General features: G+C 35.9%; 1 protein-coding gene across 1 annotated transcript in view; it reads right to left on the bottom strand.

Moving 5' to 3' along the window:
• ADGRV1 (adhesion G protein-coupled receptor V1) overlaps positions 1–19383 on the bottom strand; it is a 521379-nt gene that overhangs the window by 463412 nt on the left and 38584 nt on the right. Inside the window, exons 4-11 of the mRNA XM_058528960.1 lie at positions 18824–18919; positions 16485–16589; positions 14437–14550; positions 11671–12236; positions 11040–11310; positions 10324–10653; positions 3756–3932; positions 736–959 (exon numbers count right to left, since the gene is read on the bottom strand). Coding sequence (XP_058384943.1) covers positions 736–959; positions 3756–3932; positions 10324–10653; positions 11040–11310; positions 11671–12236; positions 14437–14550; positions 16485–16589; positions 18824–18919 — 1883 coding nt within the window. The remainder of the gene's footprint in view (positions 1–735; positions 960–3755; positions 3933–10323; positions 10654–11039; positions 11311–11670; positions 12237–14436; positions 14551–16484; positions 16590–18823; positions 18920–19383) is intronic.

Here is a 19383-nt window from a genome sequence, read left to right as displayed (position 1 = left end):
CTTCAAGTCACACTAACTTTCTTTAATATGTATCAACTGTAACATAAAGGGACCTATAGTCGATAAGCTTGGTTTTGATTTTTTTTTAATTAACATCAATTAAACGCTATTTTTTTTTCATTTTTGGAAAGGATTTTCTGAGTTACTGAAAAGAAAATCTCTCTTTGTGATATTTTCTTAATATAAATTACTGACTGAAAAATGTTAAGTAAATACTTATTATTACGAAAAAATATCCCTTAAATTTATATTACTTTTGATTTTCTGGAAAATAAGTATTATTTAATGTTTAAATTCCATGTAAAAAGAGAATTTCATTATCTGAAGATTAACGCTTTCTTTTTACTGACTAAAAAAAGCTCTAATCCTCTCCCCACTTGAAAATAAAGCCAGCAGAGTTGTTTGCTTAGCCTAACATTTTAGATTTGTTGCTGCCTATTTTTTTAATATAGTAACATATTAGCTACGCCTCAGATTTATCTGCTACCTATCATAAATGCCCTATGTAAAGTTTCTTCACAATGAATAGCAGGGTAAAATTTCACTATGTCATAATATTGATAGTCTAACCAGAAGCCATCAACATATAACAGACAAGTCAGAACACCAGCATAGAGTTATCTACTTATTTTCTTTTTACTTTACATGGAGAAAAGAATTAAAACAAAAAACAAAATTATTTCAGAGAATGCAAACATATAGATGATACTAAACATTACCTAAATGTGTTATTACCTGTTTAGAGAAAGTGTTACTGTCTCATTCATTTCGGGTATGTCATCGGCTTTGACAGTAATGTTGATTGTTGTGTCACTTTGCCCAGATAAAAACACAACAGAGCCATAAAAGGGACCTATATCGTCCAGGGTCACTGCTTTTGAATTAAAGCCAGAGGGTTTCAAACTCCAATAGACGGTAGCCTGGCCATCAGTTCCATCCCGATGCAAGGGAATGTATACCTTATAAAAAGAAAAAAACAGAACAATTTATTCTGAAATATATGCTCAAGAATTATAAGCTTTACAGTCAGTGTGTATACATTATTATATGAATATATGTATTCTGCGTAGAGAAGCAAACTGTTAAATGACATTAAAAACACAAGTGAACAAGCCTTCTCCTTAGGCATGAAAATAACTTAAGATATAACTATTTTTTATTAGTTTTTGCTGATCACATTTATCTATGAAATTGCCCCCACCTAAAAATACGCCTAACCTGGGATTTGTCTTAACAAAAATACTTAAATATTTTAAAAGCCAAATAATTGTAAAAAACATAGAATAACTTGGCTACAGAATAAATTCCCATCAGAGGGTCTCTGAAAAAGGAATTAATTTAATATCACAATATACACTGAAAAATAAACTTTTGTGATTAAAACTGAAAAATTACATGTTAGGTAAAATGCATCCTAAAGTGAGAGAAGGCAAAATAAGAAAATACTGATAAGATATAAGGATAAGAAATGTTTCTAACCAATACAATAAATGCAGTAGAAACAAAATCAGATACTCAAATCATGGCTCTGGCTTACCTTGGGCAAGTTACTTAACCTCTCTGACCTCAATTTCCACACATGAAACGAAGCTAGTGGTTCCCTATTTTGCAAGTCTGTGGTGAGGATTAGAGTGCGTCTCCATAGTATGAGCTATATAAATGGAAGCTATTATAATAGCTCTGAAACAAATTGTACTTGAAAGCTTTATTTAAGTGAGGTATATTTTATTTTATTTTATTATTATTATTTTTTTTATCCTATGCACAGGTAGTAGATCTTTTAACGAGTCTCTTTCTTTTTTTTGTGAGGAAGATCAGCCCTGAGCTAACATCCATGCCAATCTTCCAGTTTTTGCTGAGGAAGACCGGCCCTAAGCTAACATCTATTGCCAATCCTCCTCGTTTTTTTTCCCTTTTTCTCCCCAAAGCCCCAGTAGATAGTTGTATGTCATAGTTGCACATCCTTCTAGTTGCTGTATGTGGGATGCTGCCTCAGGATGGCCGGAGAAGCAGTGCATCGGTGCGCGCCCGGGATCCAAACTCGGGCCGCCAGTAGTGGAGCGTATGCACTTAACCACTAAGCCACGGGGCTGGCCCCAAGTGAGGTACATTTTAAATATATATAATGAAAGGATTACCATAGATCACGATGAAGTTTTTTCAAACAAAGAATATGAAGGAATACCTAACAGTAGATACGCTATTTTTTTAAAGCTTCTAAAAAAGATATCCTCTTGTTCTTTGCTCTTTAACATAGCCCATCTTCCTCCCTAACACTTTTGCTACTTTGGCTAGCAATGGTCAGGGCTGGAGATTAGGAAGCAAAGGAACAGAGGGTTGGGCCCTTAACTCCCCCAGAGGGAGTGGGCAGCGCTAACTCCTGGGGGAGTAGGCGTGGCCCTGACTGTCCACTGGACAGAGAGAACAAAGAGAAATGCCCACTCTTTCTGCTGGTTACCAGGAGAAAAGAATGCAGGTTCATGGGCCCAAATTTTCCCTAAAAGCCAATATCCTCAAGAAAAAAAAAAAATGAAATGGTAAGTTTACGGCTTTATAAGTGAATAAAAACTATTCACTCTTTAAGAAAAAATTAAATGCTTTAGTTTTTTAGTTTTTAGAAAGAAACATGAAGTGTATTTAGAAAAATACAAAAAAAATCAAAACCATCTTGAGAAATGGAGCTTCTCTGCCAATTTATAGGATCAAATACACAAACAAGGGAAGTTGCAGTCACCACATTTTGACATGAGGCTTTGATAAGAAAAACAACTCTCCTCATTCCTGATCTGAACCTCAACTCAATTTAAATCAAATCTACATGTGAGACAGACTTGGAGAGACGGGTTCTTAGGGACAGACTATGACTCAGGGAATGATAAGGCTGCAGGTCACAGCCATCCAAGATAGATGGCGGGGAAAATTCACCCAGGGTGGGAGGAGAGGAGGGGTGCTATATTTGTGAGCATGCTTTTATTTATTTATTTATTTATTTGTGAGGAAGATCGGCCCTGAGCTAACATCTGCCAATTCTCCTCTTTTTGCTGAGGAAGACTGGCCCTGGGCTAACATCCGTGCCCATCTTCCTCCACTTTATATGGGACGCCGCCACAGCATGGCTTGACAAGCAGTGCGTCGGTGCATGTCCAGGATCCGAACCAGCGAACCCAGGGTGGCCACAGCGGAGCACGGGCACTTAACCGCTTGCGCCACCGGGCCGACCCCATGAGCATGCTTTTATATGTGTGTGTGCATGTGTATGCAAAAATTTACCCATATATATAATACAAAATTCCTGAGATTTGACATTCCACAACTTTACTCCCATCACCTCCACCACCAAGCGTAGGACCCAAGGCAGCCACCGTAGTCCTGCCCAAGGCAAATATGAGGAGTGCTCAGAAATGGAACAGGTCAAGGATACCCTGGGTACATATGACTTGGCCAACTGAAAAAAAATTATGTTTGGCTATCACTCTATCAAATGTCACAGCACTACCTAAAAGCAGCCACATCAAAATATCCTTCTTTTGCTGTGCGCAATTAATTCTAATTTTATTCTACCAAACATGGCAAAAGATGATGGACAATCACACACTCATCAGTTACTTATGTCAAATTACATATTGAAGGCTTGCTATAAATGGTGAAGCTTTTCACGATCTGTTAACTCTATATGCTAACTCTACAAAAATAAAAAGTGTCTGTATATTATCTCAAATTCACTAGACCCCATCAATTTAAAAAAGCCTACTTACCACTTCAGCAGCAGAATCTTCTGGTTCATGCAGAATGACTGGAAGATTGCTAATAAAGCCAATTTCTCCATTTGCAATTTCTGGAGTAACCACTAAAGAAATATTTCGTATTCTTCCAAATCTAGGACTTATAGGTGGGATTGGGGGAATTATGTTCACCAACTCCACAGTTTCCAACTATAATAAACAAACAAAAAAACACAATAAAAAGTGAAAGAACAGAAAATTTTAAACTAAAGAAAAGTCTTAATTGCATGGGATAACAAAGTAAACAGCAAAGGTCACCAATAACTTGGCAACTTCATTCTCCTCTTTCTTCATTCACCATCCTGTTTCAATCTCCTGCACTGGCTTCTTGAGTTCTTTCTGCTCCTCAATTATTATTATTCCCCAGGGTTCTCCCTAGCCCTTCTTATAATTTCACACCATCTCCCGAAAAATCTCTAGATCTCTCTTTCAAATTCCAAGTCTTTATAACCAACTGCCACCAGATATGACATAAATGTCACACCGACACCTTACAGATAGAACATCCAAAACAGAAATGACTATCTCTGTCCCATGTCCCCTCACCACTACCATCACCAGCACCACCATCTGCTTTTCATTCTTGTTGCCTATATCCAACTACTTTGACCTTAAAGCCAATATCAGAGTCATCCACATATCTTTCCTCTCTTCCACTGATCCACATCTCCAATCAGTCACCCACTCTCCTCCTCTGGAAGACAAAATTCACTATCAGAAGACCATTCAGCACGCCAAATGTGACTTAATGTTGAAAAAAAATGCAACACATATAACATATAGTGTCCCTGTAACTAATGAACATCACCATCGAAGTAATTTGCATGGTGTTCTCCTCATCTAGAATGGCCTCCATTATCCCACAAGTCCAAAATATACCCACTGTTAAAGACTTGTTAAATTTCCCTCTCTACCAAGAAGATTCCCTTGGATTCTCCAGTTCTCTTTATTCTATCTTTTTCTGAACTTCTACCGCTACCCTCACTAAAATTAGAACTTAATTATAAATTTCACATATTGCTTGCTTATCATCATTTTGTGTGTTCCCAACTTTTACTTCCCAACAGGACTATAGAGCTTTTGTGGACCTGTGTCCTTCTCAGCATTTTCCCAATACATGACACAGACCTGAAACTGCAGCAGTTACACAATAAATATTCATTGAAATATCCCTCCAACACAGGCTGAGCTCTATAGGAATCCTAATATATCACAAACCTTCAACATCTTAATATTCTAACTTTTCAAAGTCCAAGCTATCAATCCTCACAGTGCCACTTGAGTATAAGAACAGATAATCATTACAGGACTGCAAAAGCATACAGATTTTAAGTTAAAAAGCAATTCTGAACTTAACAAGACATTGTGGATCTCCCACTCTTTAGAGCCCCCCGTCAGGCTTTGTAATGTGGAAACGATGCACTAAGTAACCATCAGTCGAGACTTGTGATTTAAGTTGATTTTCCCCAGAGGACAGGGTTGGTACTATCCTGCACATACTCTCCTGTCTTGTGATGAACAATATACATTTTAAAGGGCAAAAGTAAATGCCTTTTTTAAATGTCACGCACTTTGCTTTGAAAATCATATACAGGAGAAAGATATCAAAAATTTCATATTTGGTAAATATTCATTTGAGTAAAAGAAAAAAAGAAATCAGACTGACCAATTTTGCCAAATGTTAGTATGTAGACTAAGTCAAGTAAAATAAAACATGTGATTCTTTAGTGATTCTGCATTTACTTTATAAAATAAATAAAGTGTAAAGATAAATAGTTAAAACCACATAAGCATAACTGTCATTCTTTCTAAAGAAAAGGAATATATATACTCATACACATACGTATGTATCTTTAAAAACAGCACAAAGAATAAACAAGTAATATATATTATTTGAATGGCATATAAATATAAAGTGTGCACTGTTAGGAGCTGAAGATGTTTTTAAAATACACTGGTTGTGTCTAAGTGCATGTTTGTGAATGAACATTTTCATCCCTGTATACTCACAAAGAGCTAAACTGATAATACTATTTAAAACACCAAGGAAAAAAACTCAATATATTTTTACTTCAAAACTTTCTAAAAAGAAAGGAAGAAAATAAGTTACATTTTACTTACATTTATTACAACAGTTACAGAATTCTAAATATAGTATTTTTGAATAATATAAGGAAAGTAGATATAGAAGGCTATGAAATGAACCGAGCAAAAGGAGAATGCTAATTTTACACGGCTTATTTCCTAGTCTCTAAGCCTTTTAGTCTGGATTCCTTAAGTATCTGCTAAATCAAACTGCTCCATTCATAAAGAGTCGTTCTTTGCTTTCAGAGTTTGCTACTGGGACAGCACAGGATTAGGCCAAGCCTGCCAAAAGTTGTATCTCAGACTGATGTATTTAGCCAAGAGGGTTACTAAAGAATGACGAGCTCATGTCTCAGATTCTCCTTTCTTCTGTTTCATTCAACTTTCCACGCAGAGTCTGATGCCTCCTATTCTTGAGCTGCTCATCCATTATGTACTATACAAACTACACAACCTTATCATTCCAACCAGCCTTCCAGAGTCTACAGCTGTTCTGAACCTCAAGGAACTGTGTCAGTGACTAATAATGCCTTTCTTTCCTAAAGCGTTACATTAATTCTCTGCACTGTAAGACCTTTGTTTTTTAACTGAATACGAAGATAGATAAAGAACTGAGTTAGAATTAGCGGTGCAAACAGATTTCTTACCCAGGATCACCAAAATTCAGACATTACATGCTTTTTCAAGTTTTTCCTTCCTTCTCAAGTGTCATCAAAAATAAATTCTGTCGTGTTCATATAGAATGCTGAAATAAAATAGCTAGGATAATATCTGACTCATAGAAGGTTCTTAATAATGTTTTGTTTACACAGGGATTCTCTGTAGCTACTTGGATAGAGATACTGGATATTTTCAAAAGACTAAAAGTTTAATATAAAGGTTACTAATATTGGTATAGATATAGGGGGTCTCTACCCACAGGAAAAACTGGTTTTGAGGCAGTGTGAGAAATAAGACAGCTACAATGGAAACAGAAAAGTTCTCTACAACTCAAAATCAACATTTCTGCATCATCAGTTCTCAAACTCATGTCACGTCACTGCAGCTACTATAGGAATGCCAGGATGCCCAGGCCTCCATGAAAGCAAAAGCAACCATGGAAAATCTTTGCTTCATTCACTTGTTTTAGTAATTTAGTTCTTGTACGAGTTGTGACCTATGCAAGATTGGAGACAGACAGAAGGGAGAACTGAACACTGAGACACGAGAGACAAAAGAACCTTAAACATATGCTATGAATTGAATGTGCCCCCCTGGAATTCATATGCTGAAACTCTAATTCCCAGTGGGACGGTATTTGGAGATGGGACCTTTGGGAGGTAATTAGGTCACGATGGCAGAGCCCTCATGACAGATTAGTGCCCTTATAAGAAGAGACACCAAAGGGTTTGCCTCTTCTCTCTCTCTCTCTCTCTCTACTATGTGTGGACACAGAAAGAAGACATCAGTCTGCAAATCAGGAAGAGGGCTCTCAACAGAACCTCACCATGCCGGCACCCTGATCCCAGACTTCCAAGCTTCCAGAACTGTGAGAAACAAATGTCTGTTGTTTAAGCCACCCAGTCTGTGGTATTCTTTATAGTAGCCCAAACTGACTAAGGCAATGTATATTAATGAGAATGCCTCTGAATCCACAGGTCACCGATAACAGAGAAGACAAAGGAGAGCACTGACATCAAAAATAAGAACAAAAAACAAAAACCTTCATTAAATTCTGAAACTCCATTCGAAAAGTTATCTCCCAGGGACTCTTGAAAACTCCTGAGTTTGGGAAACGCTACCCTAAGTGCAAACTGGTGAACTTAGTATGCATTTCCATATATCAATTAAACCAACTTTAAAAAGTAAGTTATGACTGATGCTGGCCTTGTGGCGTAGTGGTTAAGTTCGTGCGCTCCACTTCGGCGGCCCAGGGTTCACAGGTTCAGATCCCCGCGCGGACCTATGCACCACTTATCAAGCCATGCTGTGGCGGCGTCCCATATAAAGTTGAGCAAGATGGGCACAAATGTTAGCCCAGGGCCAGTCTTCCTCAGCAAAAAGAGGAGGATTGGCAACAGATGTTAGTTCAGGGCTAATCTTCCTCACACACACAAAAAAATAATAAGTTATGACATATTTTTGTATAAAGTCAAACTTAAAGCTTTTTAAAAATTTTCTAAATATATCTCTAAATGTGTTCTGGTGGCAGCATTTCAGTTGCTTTAACTTCTTGCTCAACAGGGCCTGGGCCATGGGCTTGACCCCTTGCTCAATTTCACTTCACCAATCCAGATCTCCCACCATCTGGCCAGTCACCTTACAAGAGCATTCTACATCCACAGGGGGAACAGACACAATTGTGAATAACGTCATGTTCTGTTCACCAATCACTCCAAGAGGAGAAATTCAAGGGTCCTCCAAAGAGTGGGTTATCCTCATAGACAGAAGTATGCATCATAACTTCCCCATTTTGAGAAAACACAATACAACAATAATAATAGTAATAATAATAAAGATGAAGATCAGGATCTCCCATCACTACTGACAAAACCTTTGGGGACATTAGCAAAGGTCTCCCTCTGCATAGGCATATTACAAAAAGGCATCCTCTACACACCAATAAATCATATATCCCTATAACAGGTCACCCACTAGACCCCCCCACCAGGAGTCCTTAGGAAATGTACAAACAGTACAAGCATGAGCAGTGGCCCAGCCAAAAAAAAAGTCAAGGGTCTTCAGAATAAAAGGGCCCACCTCACTGAGTGCTGAGCAAGGTGGGACACGACCCTGGGAACATAAACCACCAAGATTAAAAAAGCTTTCAGAGATCAAGAGCAAGTTACCTACAAAGGTAAATAATTTCTTTCCACTCAAATTTCTCATCAGCAACTCTGGAAGCTAAAAGACAATACCTTCCAAGTTCTGAAGAAGAAATTATTTTAATCTAGAAATTTCTACCAAGCCAAACTATCAGTGTGAATATGATATTTCATTTTCAGCTGCTCAAAGACTCAAAACGTTTACCTTGCACATATCCTTTCTGCACATGTATTTGAGGATAGATATACTAAAACAAAACTAAAACACAATCCAAGAAGGAAAAGGCAAGAGATCAAAAAAATTCAGGAGTTCAGTAAAAAAGCTCCTAAGTAGCAGGGGTGAAGCAAGTGTTGAAAGTAGTACAGCTAAGCTCAACATTCACTGTATATAAGACAGCTGGAAGACCTAACATGGTGAGGATGCATATAGAAAGGAGCAATTACAAACTCTAGAGAAACCAATAATAAGCCATAAGACAAAGTCTAGGCAAAAATATGAAACAAATTTAAATGTGGCATGATTCAAAGAAATTAATGTAATATGAGATTTCATTTGATATATATTTCAGTTAGCAAAATGTATGGTGACATAAGACTATATGCTCCTTCTTTAATGATCCATTTGTACTCTCTGATTCTGTATTAAATTTATTTCCATAACCAAAATTCGATACACACCCTTCATTGCTTTCTAATTTTCAGACTCAACCAATACCAAATGCGTGGAAAACAGAATCACAGTATCATAAGTGAGTGCAGATGTTTTCAACTTTGGCAATAAAAATAATGTTTTGGGTAATAAAAGTTAAGAAATAAAAGAGATAAGATGGAAGAATATGTTATGGGGCCCTTATTTCTTCTTAAGTAGATGAAAATTCAGAGATTCTATCTATAGTTAATATAAGAAACAGATTTTTTTAGTATATTATTTAAAAGTATCTACATTTTTCTCATATTGCTTTTTTATTTCTGGAATGCCTTCCCTGCATCATGAAAAACATATTTATCCTACAAACCCCATTCCTATGTCACATTTTCCCAAATCAACTCAAAAGAATGGCAGATCTCTCTCTCTCTCTCCCAGCCCTCCCCCATAAACAGTTTGTGAGTTACTCGATAACGTCATCCATTATATTCCAACCTGCATTTCATGCCTGATAAGCTTTTATTATCACTTGATTAAAAATATTAACTTTAGGGGCTGGCCCGGTGGCGTAGTGGTTAAGTTCGCGCGCTCCGCTTCGGCGGCCCAGGGTTCGAAGGTTAGGACCTACGCACCACTCATCAGGCCATGCTGTGGCAACATCCCAGATATAAAATAGAGGAAGATGGGCACAGATGTTAGCTCAGGGCCACTCTTCCTCAGCAAAAAGAGGAAGATTGGCAACAGGTGTTAGCTCACAGCTAATCTTCCTCACACACACACACACACACACACACAAAATTAACTTTAGTGGAACCCTTGTTTTATCCATCCTTATTGGTCTTAGGAGCAGACACAGTCTCTCTTTGGACTCTCTAAATAACTTTTACAACCAACAGTAGAATCCAACCTATAAATGGGGGCTAAATAATGGTTAGTTAACTCTCTCATAAAGATAAGTACACTTGTAATTTAACCAAAGTTGAGATTATTTTAATCATTAAAGTACCTGTACTAGGAAGTGAGCTCCATTTTGAAGGAATGCATCATTTCTTATTGGTAATTTTGTAGTGACTTGGGTTTTTTGTTCTGGAAAAATGAGGTTATTTCTCCTGGGTATATTTAAGATGCCATCTTTTGCTCGCAAAGGGTCCACAGCTCCAGCAGGAACATAAAGTGCAGAATAAAACATCTTCACATCTCCTTTGGTTCCTCCTAGTCTTGTAAAACTCAAGGATAAATATCGTTCACCTGGGCTGCTTTCAATCTTCTGGTTTTCCATGGCAAAAAATGTTATTAGGCCGTAAACATCATCACTATCCTGAATGTAGAACAACAGCTGCCGACAAAGGAATAAAATATTAAAGTGCAGAATTCTCACATCTGAGATTACCAAACTGTTTATTTTCTAGGCTATTCTGATTTTTTTTTATTTATTTCTATATCATGTCTAAAAATGATCACTTCTTATATGTAATAGAGTAAAAGATTAATCAAAAACAGATTTGAAAACTTTTCTAATTTATAGTCTGTGGAATTTTTTAAGAGGAAACTTTTCATCTACAGAAATGACAACCCTGAGCAGGGGAAGCAACCATCATTTCGAAAACCACTGTTACTCCTGTCACATCAAACTAAACAGAAATGTCATCTGTGTGATTAAATTCTTCGGCTCTTCTATAGCTCAGAAATATTCACACGAGTCAAGCGTAACAAGAGATCTACCTCTGCTGGTTCGCTCACTTCCGCACCTCCTCGTATTGTATGAGGCAGAATCTGAAGTAGATACGCTTCTGCCTCTTCTGGAAGATCATCATTAATGACAGTAAGAGGAATTGATGCCAACATCTGCCCTTGTGCAAAATGGAGAACTCCGGAACTTGGTCTGATATCTGCTGTTACCGGTGAGGGATCACTGCTATTCCGGGTCAATACCCAGTTCACCGAAATATTCCCATGTGTGCCACCATTTCTAACCACTGTAATTTCTTCAAATCTAGAATTTTTTAAAACAAATATGTATGGTCACATAATACACTCTATTTCCTTAGACAGGCTTTTCCAACGTCAAGTTGGACATCAGATAGCGGTAAAAGCATAATCCATATCATAAAGAATGACTGTTTTTAATATTAAGGAGTAGATATGTTAGATATGTCCTAGGAAACTACCACAATATGAATTCACTTGCATATTTAAATAACTCTCAAAATAAGAAAGAAAATAAGTGAAATCATGGTAGAAAAAAATGACACATATTCTTAACAGTTAAGCACTGTGTCCAGCACCACAAATATTAAATCTTGGAATAATATTATTAAAATAATTATAGCAACAAGTTTAAAATAAACCATACCTTGATGTGGTATCTTCATCAACTACAACTGTCCTTTCAAACAAGATACTGTTGAATGAGAGGACTCCGTAAGGTTTGTCATTTGGCTTAATAGTGACTTGTACAACAGAAAGGCCCAACAGCACAGCATCTCCCTGTAAGGTATCTTTTAGTAACACAACATGAAATGATTCAGCAATCTCTGGTATAGCGTCATCAACTATTTGAAATTTCAGGTGTGATTCATGAATAAAAGGTGGAAAAACAATTGTTGTACTTGGCTGAAGATCAATAAAGTCTAAATTTTGCTGGGCATGTGCTGTTGAATTCCCAGTTATAATAACATAATTGATCGAAACGTCATATTCATCAGATCCAATCACATTTCCATTGTCATCTTTTCCACGAACCACTGGAATTACGAGTATGTGGTCTTCCTCAGGTACCAAATAAACACTCTGAATGAATCTCACGGGACTATCATTTTTCTTAATGATGATCTCAACTGAGCTCCTAGAGGTGTTGATATCAGCTCCTCCTTCTACACTTTTCAGTTGAATCAAAAATATTTCATCATTTTCTGGTACCTGTCAAAGAATATAAACAGTGGCAAAAAATCAATAGCCAAAATGCCTGCAAAGAAACCAAAGTGTAAAAAGTCACGGTTTCTATACAATTGCATAGAAATAAAAAAATCTTTAACTAAAGGGAGCAGATAGACAGGTTTGTTTAGTGTGCATCTAACAAAATATTTTCCAAAGGTAAATAATATATTTTAGATAAGGAAGGAAAAGTTCATAAGACAATGGTATGGACAGGTAATGACATATAGGTATAATGTCTTTCAACTTTGATCAATCTTTAGACATCTCTAAAGATTTGACAATAAAAATGGACATAAATTCTTTCTAGTTTTATCAGGTTGGTAGGGTCAGAAGCAGCATTCAGTTCTAATAACAGCTAAGAATCTGGATAATTACATTAAACATCACACATAAATTGTCAGTTTTCAACCACGTGAAGTATTCTCACTTCTTTCTAAATGGTTTCTAATTCAAGGGTTAAATATACGATACTAATACGATTTTCAAAATACACATCATGCCTTTCTGGAGAATAAGCTATAAGAGTCACTATTAGGCAAAATGTTGACACTGCTAAACTTTTTTTTTTTTTTTGGTAACAACACAGAAATCCTAGGAATAATCTCCAATGTTGTTGGAGCTTTTCCTTCCCATAAATTCTATTTTATGAATGGAAAGTGAAAATAATACATCTTTTTACTTCCATCAATAGCAATATAAAAGGTAGAGCTATTTATCTCAAAAAAACAAAATAGTATGATTTGACTGATGATCTCTCTTTCCCCAACTTTATTGAGGAATAATCGACAAATATAATTGTAACATATTTAAAGTGTACAATGTGATGATTTGATATACATACACATTGTGGAATGATTACCAAGATCAAGATAATTAATACATCCATCACCTCACATAGTTAACTCATTGTGTGTGTGTGGTGAGAATGCTTCAGGTCTACTCTCAGCAACTCTCAAGTAGACCACACCATATTATTAACTATAGTCACCATGCTGCACGTTAGATCCTCAGAAGATGATCTTTTAAGTTTACAGTTAAAACGTATAATTAATCATTGCCCCAAATTATAACCTTTCAATGGTCTGGGATCTAAAAACAAAAAGTTTTTGTTAGATTCCAGAACCAGATGAACTAGAATTTTCGATACTACTTAATATTCATTTTTTCAAGAGAAATATTCTTTTCTAATAATGATTTCTAATTCATTTATTCTTTTTCCTTCTTCTCGGATTTGTTGTAATTTGGTTTCACGATTTTTTGGAGGAAGGTAAAGGGACGGTTATAAATTCCCTGCTATTCTCTTTTTTTTTTTCTGGAAATACTAAGATTATTTTATTAAAAGTCCTGTTTTCTCTTGTTTAGCTCATGGGGAACATCCTTGCTCAATATTGGTCAAATTCATTCTTTCCTTAGCAGTTAAACTAGCTGTGTCATATATCTCAATCCTTGGTAGCTTCAATGTGAAATGCAAAAATAATGAAAGCCTTCCTATGAATATGAACATTTAAAATATCCAAACAAAAGAATATCAATTGCAGTAGAATTTTCTTTGCTTTTATAGTACAATACTTATGCTGGATAAGTAGTATTGTATCTGCTCAAAACTGAAAATACTAACAAAAATCTATCATCAGGGCTTATAAAATGCCTAAATTTTTTTTTTTTTTTTGTGAGGAAGATCAGCCTTGTGCTAACATCTGCCAATCCTCCTCTTTTTTTGTTGAGGAATACTAGCCCTGGGCTAACATCCAGGCCCATCTTCCTCCACTTTATATGGGACGCCACCACAGCATGGCTTGCCAAACAGTGCGTCAGTGCGTGCCTGGGATCCGAACTGGCAAACCCCAGACCACTGCAGCGTAGCCCGCGCACTTAACCGCTTGCGCCACAAGGCCGGCTCCCCTATATTTTTTATTATGTGTGGTTGCCAGTTATATTCAAGTTCATTAGCTTTTTGATATACAACTTAATGTAAATTAAAGATGGTAAATATTAACAAGATATATCCCAAAATAGCTATTTACAGCTAAAGTATGATTGGCCACAATACAATAACTTTACATAGGACTGTGTTCTTGAATAATTTCAAACACTGAACACAATTCAACATTTGACATCATGTTCTCCAACATGTCTGTAACACAGAGTTCCTGTCCCCTTTAAGCCTCTAACATTATCCCACCTCATCATCAAGGACTGTCAAGTTATAAGCTACTGTTCCTTTGCCAGGGGGAAAGGTGATATTTCCTTTAACTGGACTCAGATCTTCTTCAGGTGGATTTGGGCCCCCCTCTACCTGCAAAGAAACACACAGTGCCATCAATAAATACAAAATACATCACAAGACTAAGAAAGCATTATTGTGATGTCAAGTGACAAAAATCTGAAGTTTACTTAAAAATGTTTTGCAAGAATTATACTAACTTGTATGTAAGTCTGTCCTAATTAATAGCCAAGGCCTATAATATAATTATAGATCTTGACTATAATTACATTAAACTACATGGTTTCTAAGAGCTTTCTCTTTGTTTCTTAACCATTATATTAAACCTGAGAAAAAACGTATAAATATTTTTTCTTGAGAGGAAGGTATTCAAAATTAGTAAATTCTCTTAGGTAACAGAATCAAACACCAGTTCCAGCATTGACTGTGTAATCTTGGGCAAGGTATTTAACAATTCTGTGCAGCATTTTCCTCATCTTTAAAATGAGCATAATAATGTTCACTTCACAGGCTAGATGTGAAGATTTAGTGAAATCATTCCTTTCAAGAAGTATTTATTAAGCACTCCATGCCTGACCTCTCTTAGGTCTCAAGGATACAGGAGTGGACAAGGCAGTCTCCCAGCCCACAAGGACCTTCCATTTAATGAAAGGGAACAAATGACAAATAAACAAATGTGTATGTGTCAGATGACGATAAGTATTATGGAGAAAAAATTAAGAAGGGCACGAGGGAGCCTGAGTGCTGGGAAGAGTTGCTGTTTATATGCAGTGATAATCAGCATAAAGCACTGAGAACAGTATATGGCAATATTAAGTGCCCCACAAGTGTTAGCTGTAATTGTTTCAACAAAACAAAAGGCTCAATACCCAATAAAACAACTTCAGACAGCCACAGGCAAGTTGAAAACACCATAACCTGACATGGCCTTATTGTTTCTACATTCAATTTTTTTTCCAATTTTTCCCATATTTACTCTCAGATATATTTTCAAAAATGTATTATCTATGTGCATATTCATAAGTACATGAAATATTGCCTGAGGCTTCCTGTGTAGAACTTGCATATTTAATTAGTGTTTACCATGTTTTTCATGCATTGTAGACTTACGCCATTTTATTTTCTTATGTAATTAACATAACCACCATACAATGTAGGTCCCCATAAGCACAAGCAAAACCCTTCCATGTTTCAGTAGAAATACATCACATAAATCTAATTACCCATTTTATTGATATATCTATCATACATATATTTCATATATATTTCAATATATATATATTGATATATATATAATTAAGACAGAAACTGCTATCAGAACTTTCTAATGCTCTAATGTTTGAAAATAGCATATGATCACATTGTGGATCTTACAAAACACAAAAATTAGTTGAAGATTTAAATATTTATCTCAAAGAACAGCAATACGGTGACGCAATAGTGTGCATGTAGTCAGTAAGCAATAAGATGGACTATTACAGCTAGTACTCTGAGAAATGCACCTCACCCACAGCCCATGTTATCCATGTCAAATGCTACAACGTCTATGAACCTCCATGGTGGAGCGAGTGCTATTAACACCACCCATCAATTGTGTTTTTAAAAATGGAGACTGTAAAAGGAGGAAGACTACATATTAAATAATTTTATATAAGCCTAAGTAACCCATAGGCATTTTTAAAATTTATAGTCTTGAAAAGGCTTATCATAAAGGTTTATGAATCTTACAGAATTAACATTATTATTGTTCTATTTTGTGGTGTATTATTACTCTGTATCTAAAATGATATGCTGTGTTTCATATAAGCATAGTATATTCAAGCAGCAAGGAAAATATTTTATATTAACCATGAAATTTATCAGATAATAAAAGTATTTACTTTTATTTCATTTTTATTAAATATTATATTTGTTTATTATACAAAGGATCTTGATTTTTTAAATTGTAGCTATCTGGTATGAACTCTAAAGTGTTACCACTTAATATGATTTCAGAGTAAACTTACCTCAAAAGTCACAGTGACCATTCCATAGGTTCCTTTTTCTCTGATGAGAGTAAGAGGCACAGATTCATTTCTGCCTCTAGGCTCACTCACTGTGATTGAGACAGGCTATTGGGAAGAGCAAAGACAGTCAGGCTCTGATCAATCAGAGGCAGGCGGTGGCACAAACCGTTACCTTAGAAATTTCCACAGACAAATCAATCCACACTGGACTCTAAGAATGTGGTATTTCCTAGCATTAATTAACTGTAGCTAATGAAAAGCTATTACTATTATCATACTCATCATCAACGTTATCTTCATCATCAGTATAATCATCATCCAGGCTGGGAACCAAAGCCAGCCTACTTAGCAACTCTGTGAGCTCAATAGTTACTTGGTTTAATTTTAAGCATGCAGGGTAGATGCCCGGTCAGAGGCTGCCAGGAAGCACTGAGACTCCACCAGTCAGGGATGTGAGAACAACACTAGAGACTAGGATTCATTCCCAGAGGCTAAGATGTACAATGTCAAGAAAAAGAAAGGAAGGAAGGAAGGATGGAACCTTTAAACAAATCAGTATGAGGTTGGGGATGATAAGTTGGGAGTGAGTGTAGAGGAAAAGCAGTATGGAGAGAAATTAAGCAATTAAGGGAACTGCTTCATAATTAACCAATAATCCCCTATCATTCAAATAGAAATGATTAATAAATTTAATTAATTTTGTAAATGACGATTAATGGAGGTTACAAAATGTCTACTCTGTTGACATTATCCACATGCCCTTTTTAATAAGGATACTGAAACTATAAAGATCATATTTACCTATAAACCACCTTGTTTCAAAGAAAATTTAAGGTACTAAGAAAATGACATAAAATATACCAACTGTAGTAGCCATCTAAGTTGGAAAATAAATAAAAAACTAGGGAGTATCACATCATATTTTAGTAATGATAACTAGTAACATGATTCAAAAGGACTCCATATCAGGAAGGTTACTGTGGTACAAAACTTAGTAGCCAAGTCTAATTGTATGGGAGATAAATTCTGTTTTAAGAGCTGAAAACAATTTCTTTCAAGGGGGTACCTGTCTTATATGTTTGTTTCTAAAGATAAAACCCTCTGAACATAATATTGGCCAGGGACACAGGAATTTGGTGATAAGGGAGGAAAAAAATGAACTACTGAGCAAAATGGACACTGAGTTTTAACCTTTAATAAATATTAATTAGGGCTGGCCCAGTGGCATAGTGGTTAAGTTCACGCGCTCTGCTTTGGCAGCCCAGGGTTCACAGGTTCAAATCCCGGGTGCAGACATACATACCACTCATCAAGCCATGCTGTGGCAGCAACCCACATACAAAACAGAAGACTGGCACAGATGTTAGCTCAGGGACAATCTTCTTTAAGTAAAAAGAGGAAGATTGGCAACAGATGTCAGCTCAGGGCCAATCTTCCTCACCAAAAAAAAAATGTATATATATATATTAATTAGTGGGAAAAGCTGAGTATGGGGATTGACCATAGAGTTTTTAAGAACTGTAATGTCTCCTATTCAATTTTAAGGTTACTATAGGTTTTTCCAGTATTCTTTCAATATATTTTTCTCATCTCCTAGTCATTCCCAAGTTTCAGAGGAGGCTGAAAAACAGACAAGCTTTCTTTAAGCGGCAATTGGAGAAATCAAGCAAAACGAACTGGGTTACAACATCTGCTACAGACTGAATGTTTGTGCCTCCCAAAAATTCATTTGTTCAAATCCTAACCCCCAATGTGACAGTATTAGCAGGGGGGGCCTTTGGGAGGTGATTAGATCATGAAGGCAGAGCCTTCATGAATGAGATTAGTGCCCTTATAAACGAGACCCCAGAGAGCTCCCTTGCCCCTTCCACCGTATGAAAACACAGCAAAACGCTGTCTATGAACCAGGAAGTGGGTCCTCACCAGGCACTAAACCTGTCGATGCCTTGATCTTAGACTTCTCAGCCTCCAGAACTGTGAGTAATAAATTTCTGTTGTTTTTAAGCCTCTCAGTCTATGGTATTCTGTTAGAGCAGACCAAACGGACTAAGAAAATATACAAGTTAGAGACCAGCCAAAGGAGGTAACAACTGAGTCAGGTGCAACGATCGGCAGAAAGGGGTTAGGATAAGAGATGACTGTGATCTTATAGGTCTCCTCAATTCAAAGAAATCTTAGGTAGAACAAATGGACAGAATGTGGAATACAGATAGAGTTAGAGTAAATTTTATTTAAATATCAAAAGATAGGATGATACTAGGTAACATCATGAAAAATAATCAAAAAATTTAATAAACTATTATCTAGCAACCACAAAATTAATCAAACTGTAACCATACCATATTAAATGAAATAATTCCAAATGCATTGTCATTTGATAATATTGTCACAGTAACAGTCCTTGGCCATCCAAGCTTCACGTCTGCTGAAGGTTTCTAAAATAGAAGCCCAAAAACAAATTAATAAATTAAAAATAAGAGGAAAAAAATCATTTTAATAGAATTGCTGTCTTTCAGTAATTATTCAGAATACGAATAAAATTACAAGTATACTTTTAATGCACAGATTAAGAAAATATATTCAAACTAAGTCAACATGGTAAAGAAGTCCCAAATAAAAACTCTTCAAAAAAGTTTTGAAAACCATTATTCATTGACCATTAAAATATAAATTATTATAATTATAAGGAATCACTAGCTAGTAATACTATATAATAATTACTCTAATTAATCATTACTAACATAACAGAGAATTAAGTAAGTAGTATGAAATTCTATTCAAACGTGATTCTTCTCTTATAGAAGGTGCTGAAACTTAAGAATCAGTTATTCTATAAATGAGTCAAATTAAAGATAAAATATGAAAATTTTTCTAATAAAAATGCAAAGAGTTTCTGCAA

Source organism: Diceros bicornis, chromosome 1 (assembly GCF_020826845.1).
Source record: "Diceros bicornis minor isolate mBicDic1 chromosome 1, mDicBic1.mat.cur, whole genome shotgun sequence".
In the NCBI taxonomy this organism is placed as follows: Eukaryota; Metazoa; Chordata; class Mammalia; order Perissodactyla; family Rhinocerotidae; genus Diceros; species Diceros bicornis.
Note: the sequence above shows the minus strand (reverse complement) of the source record. Positions and strands in the feature narration are given on the sequence as shown.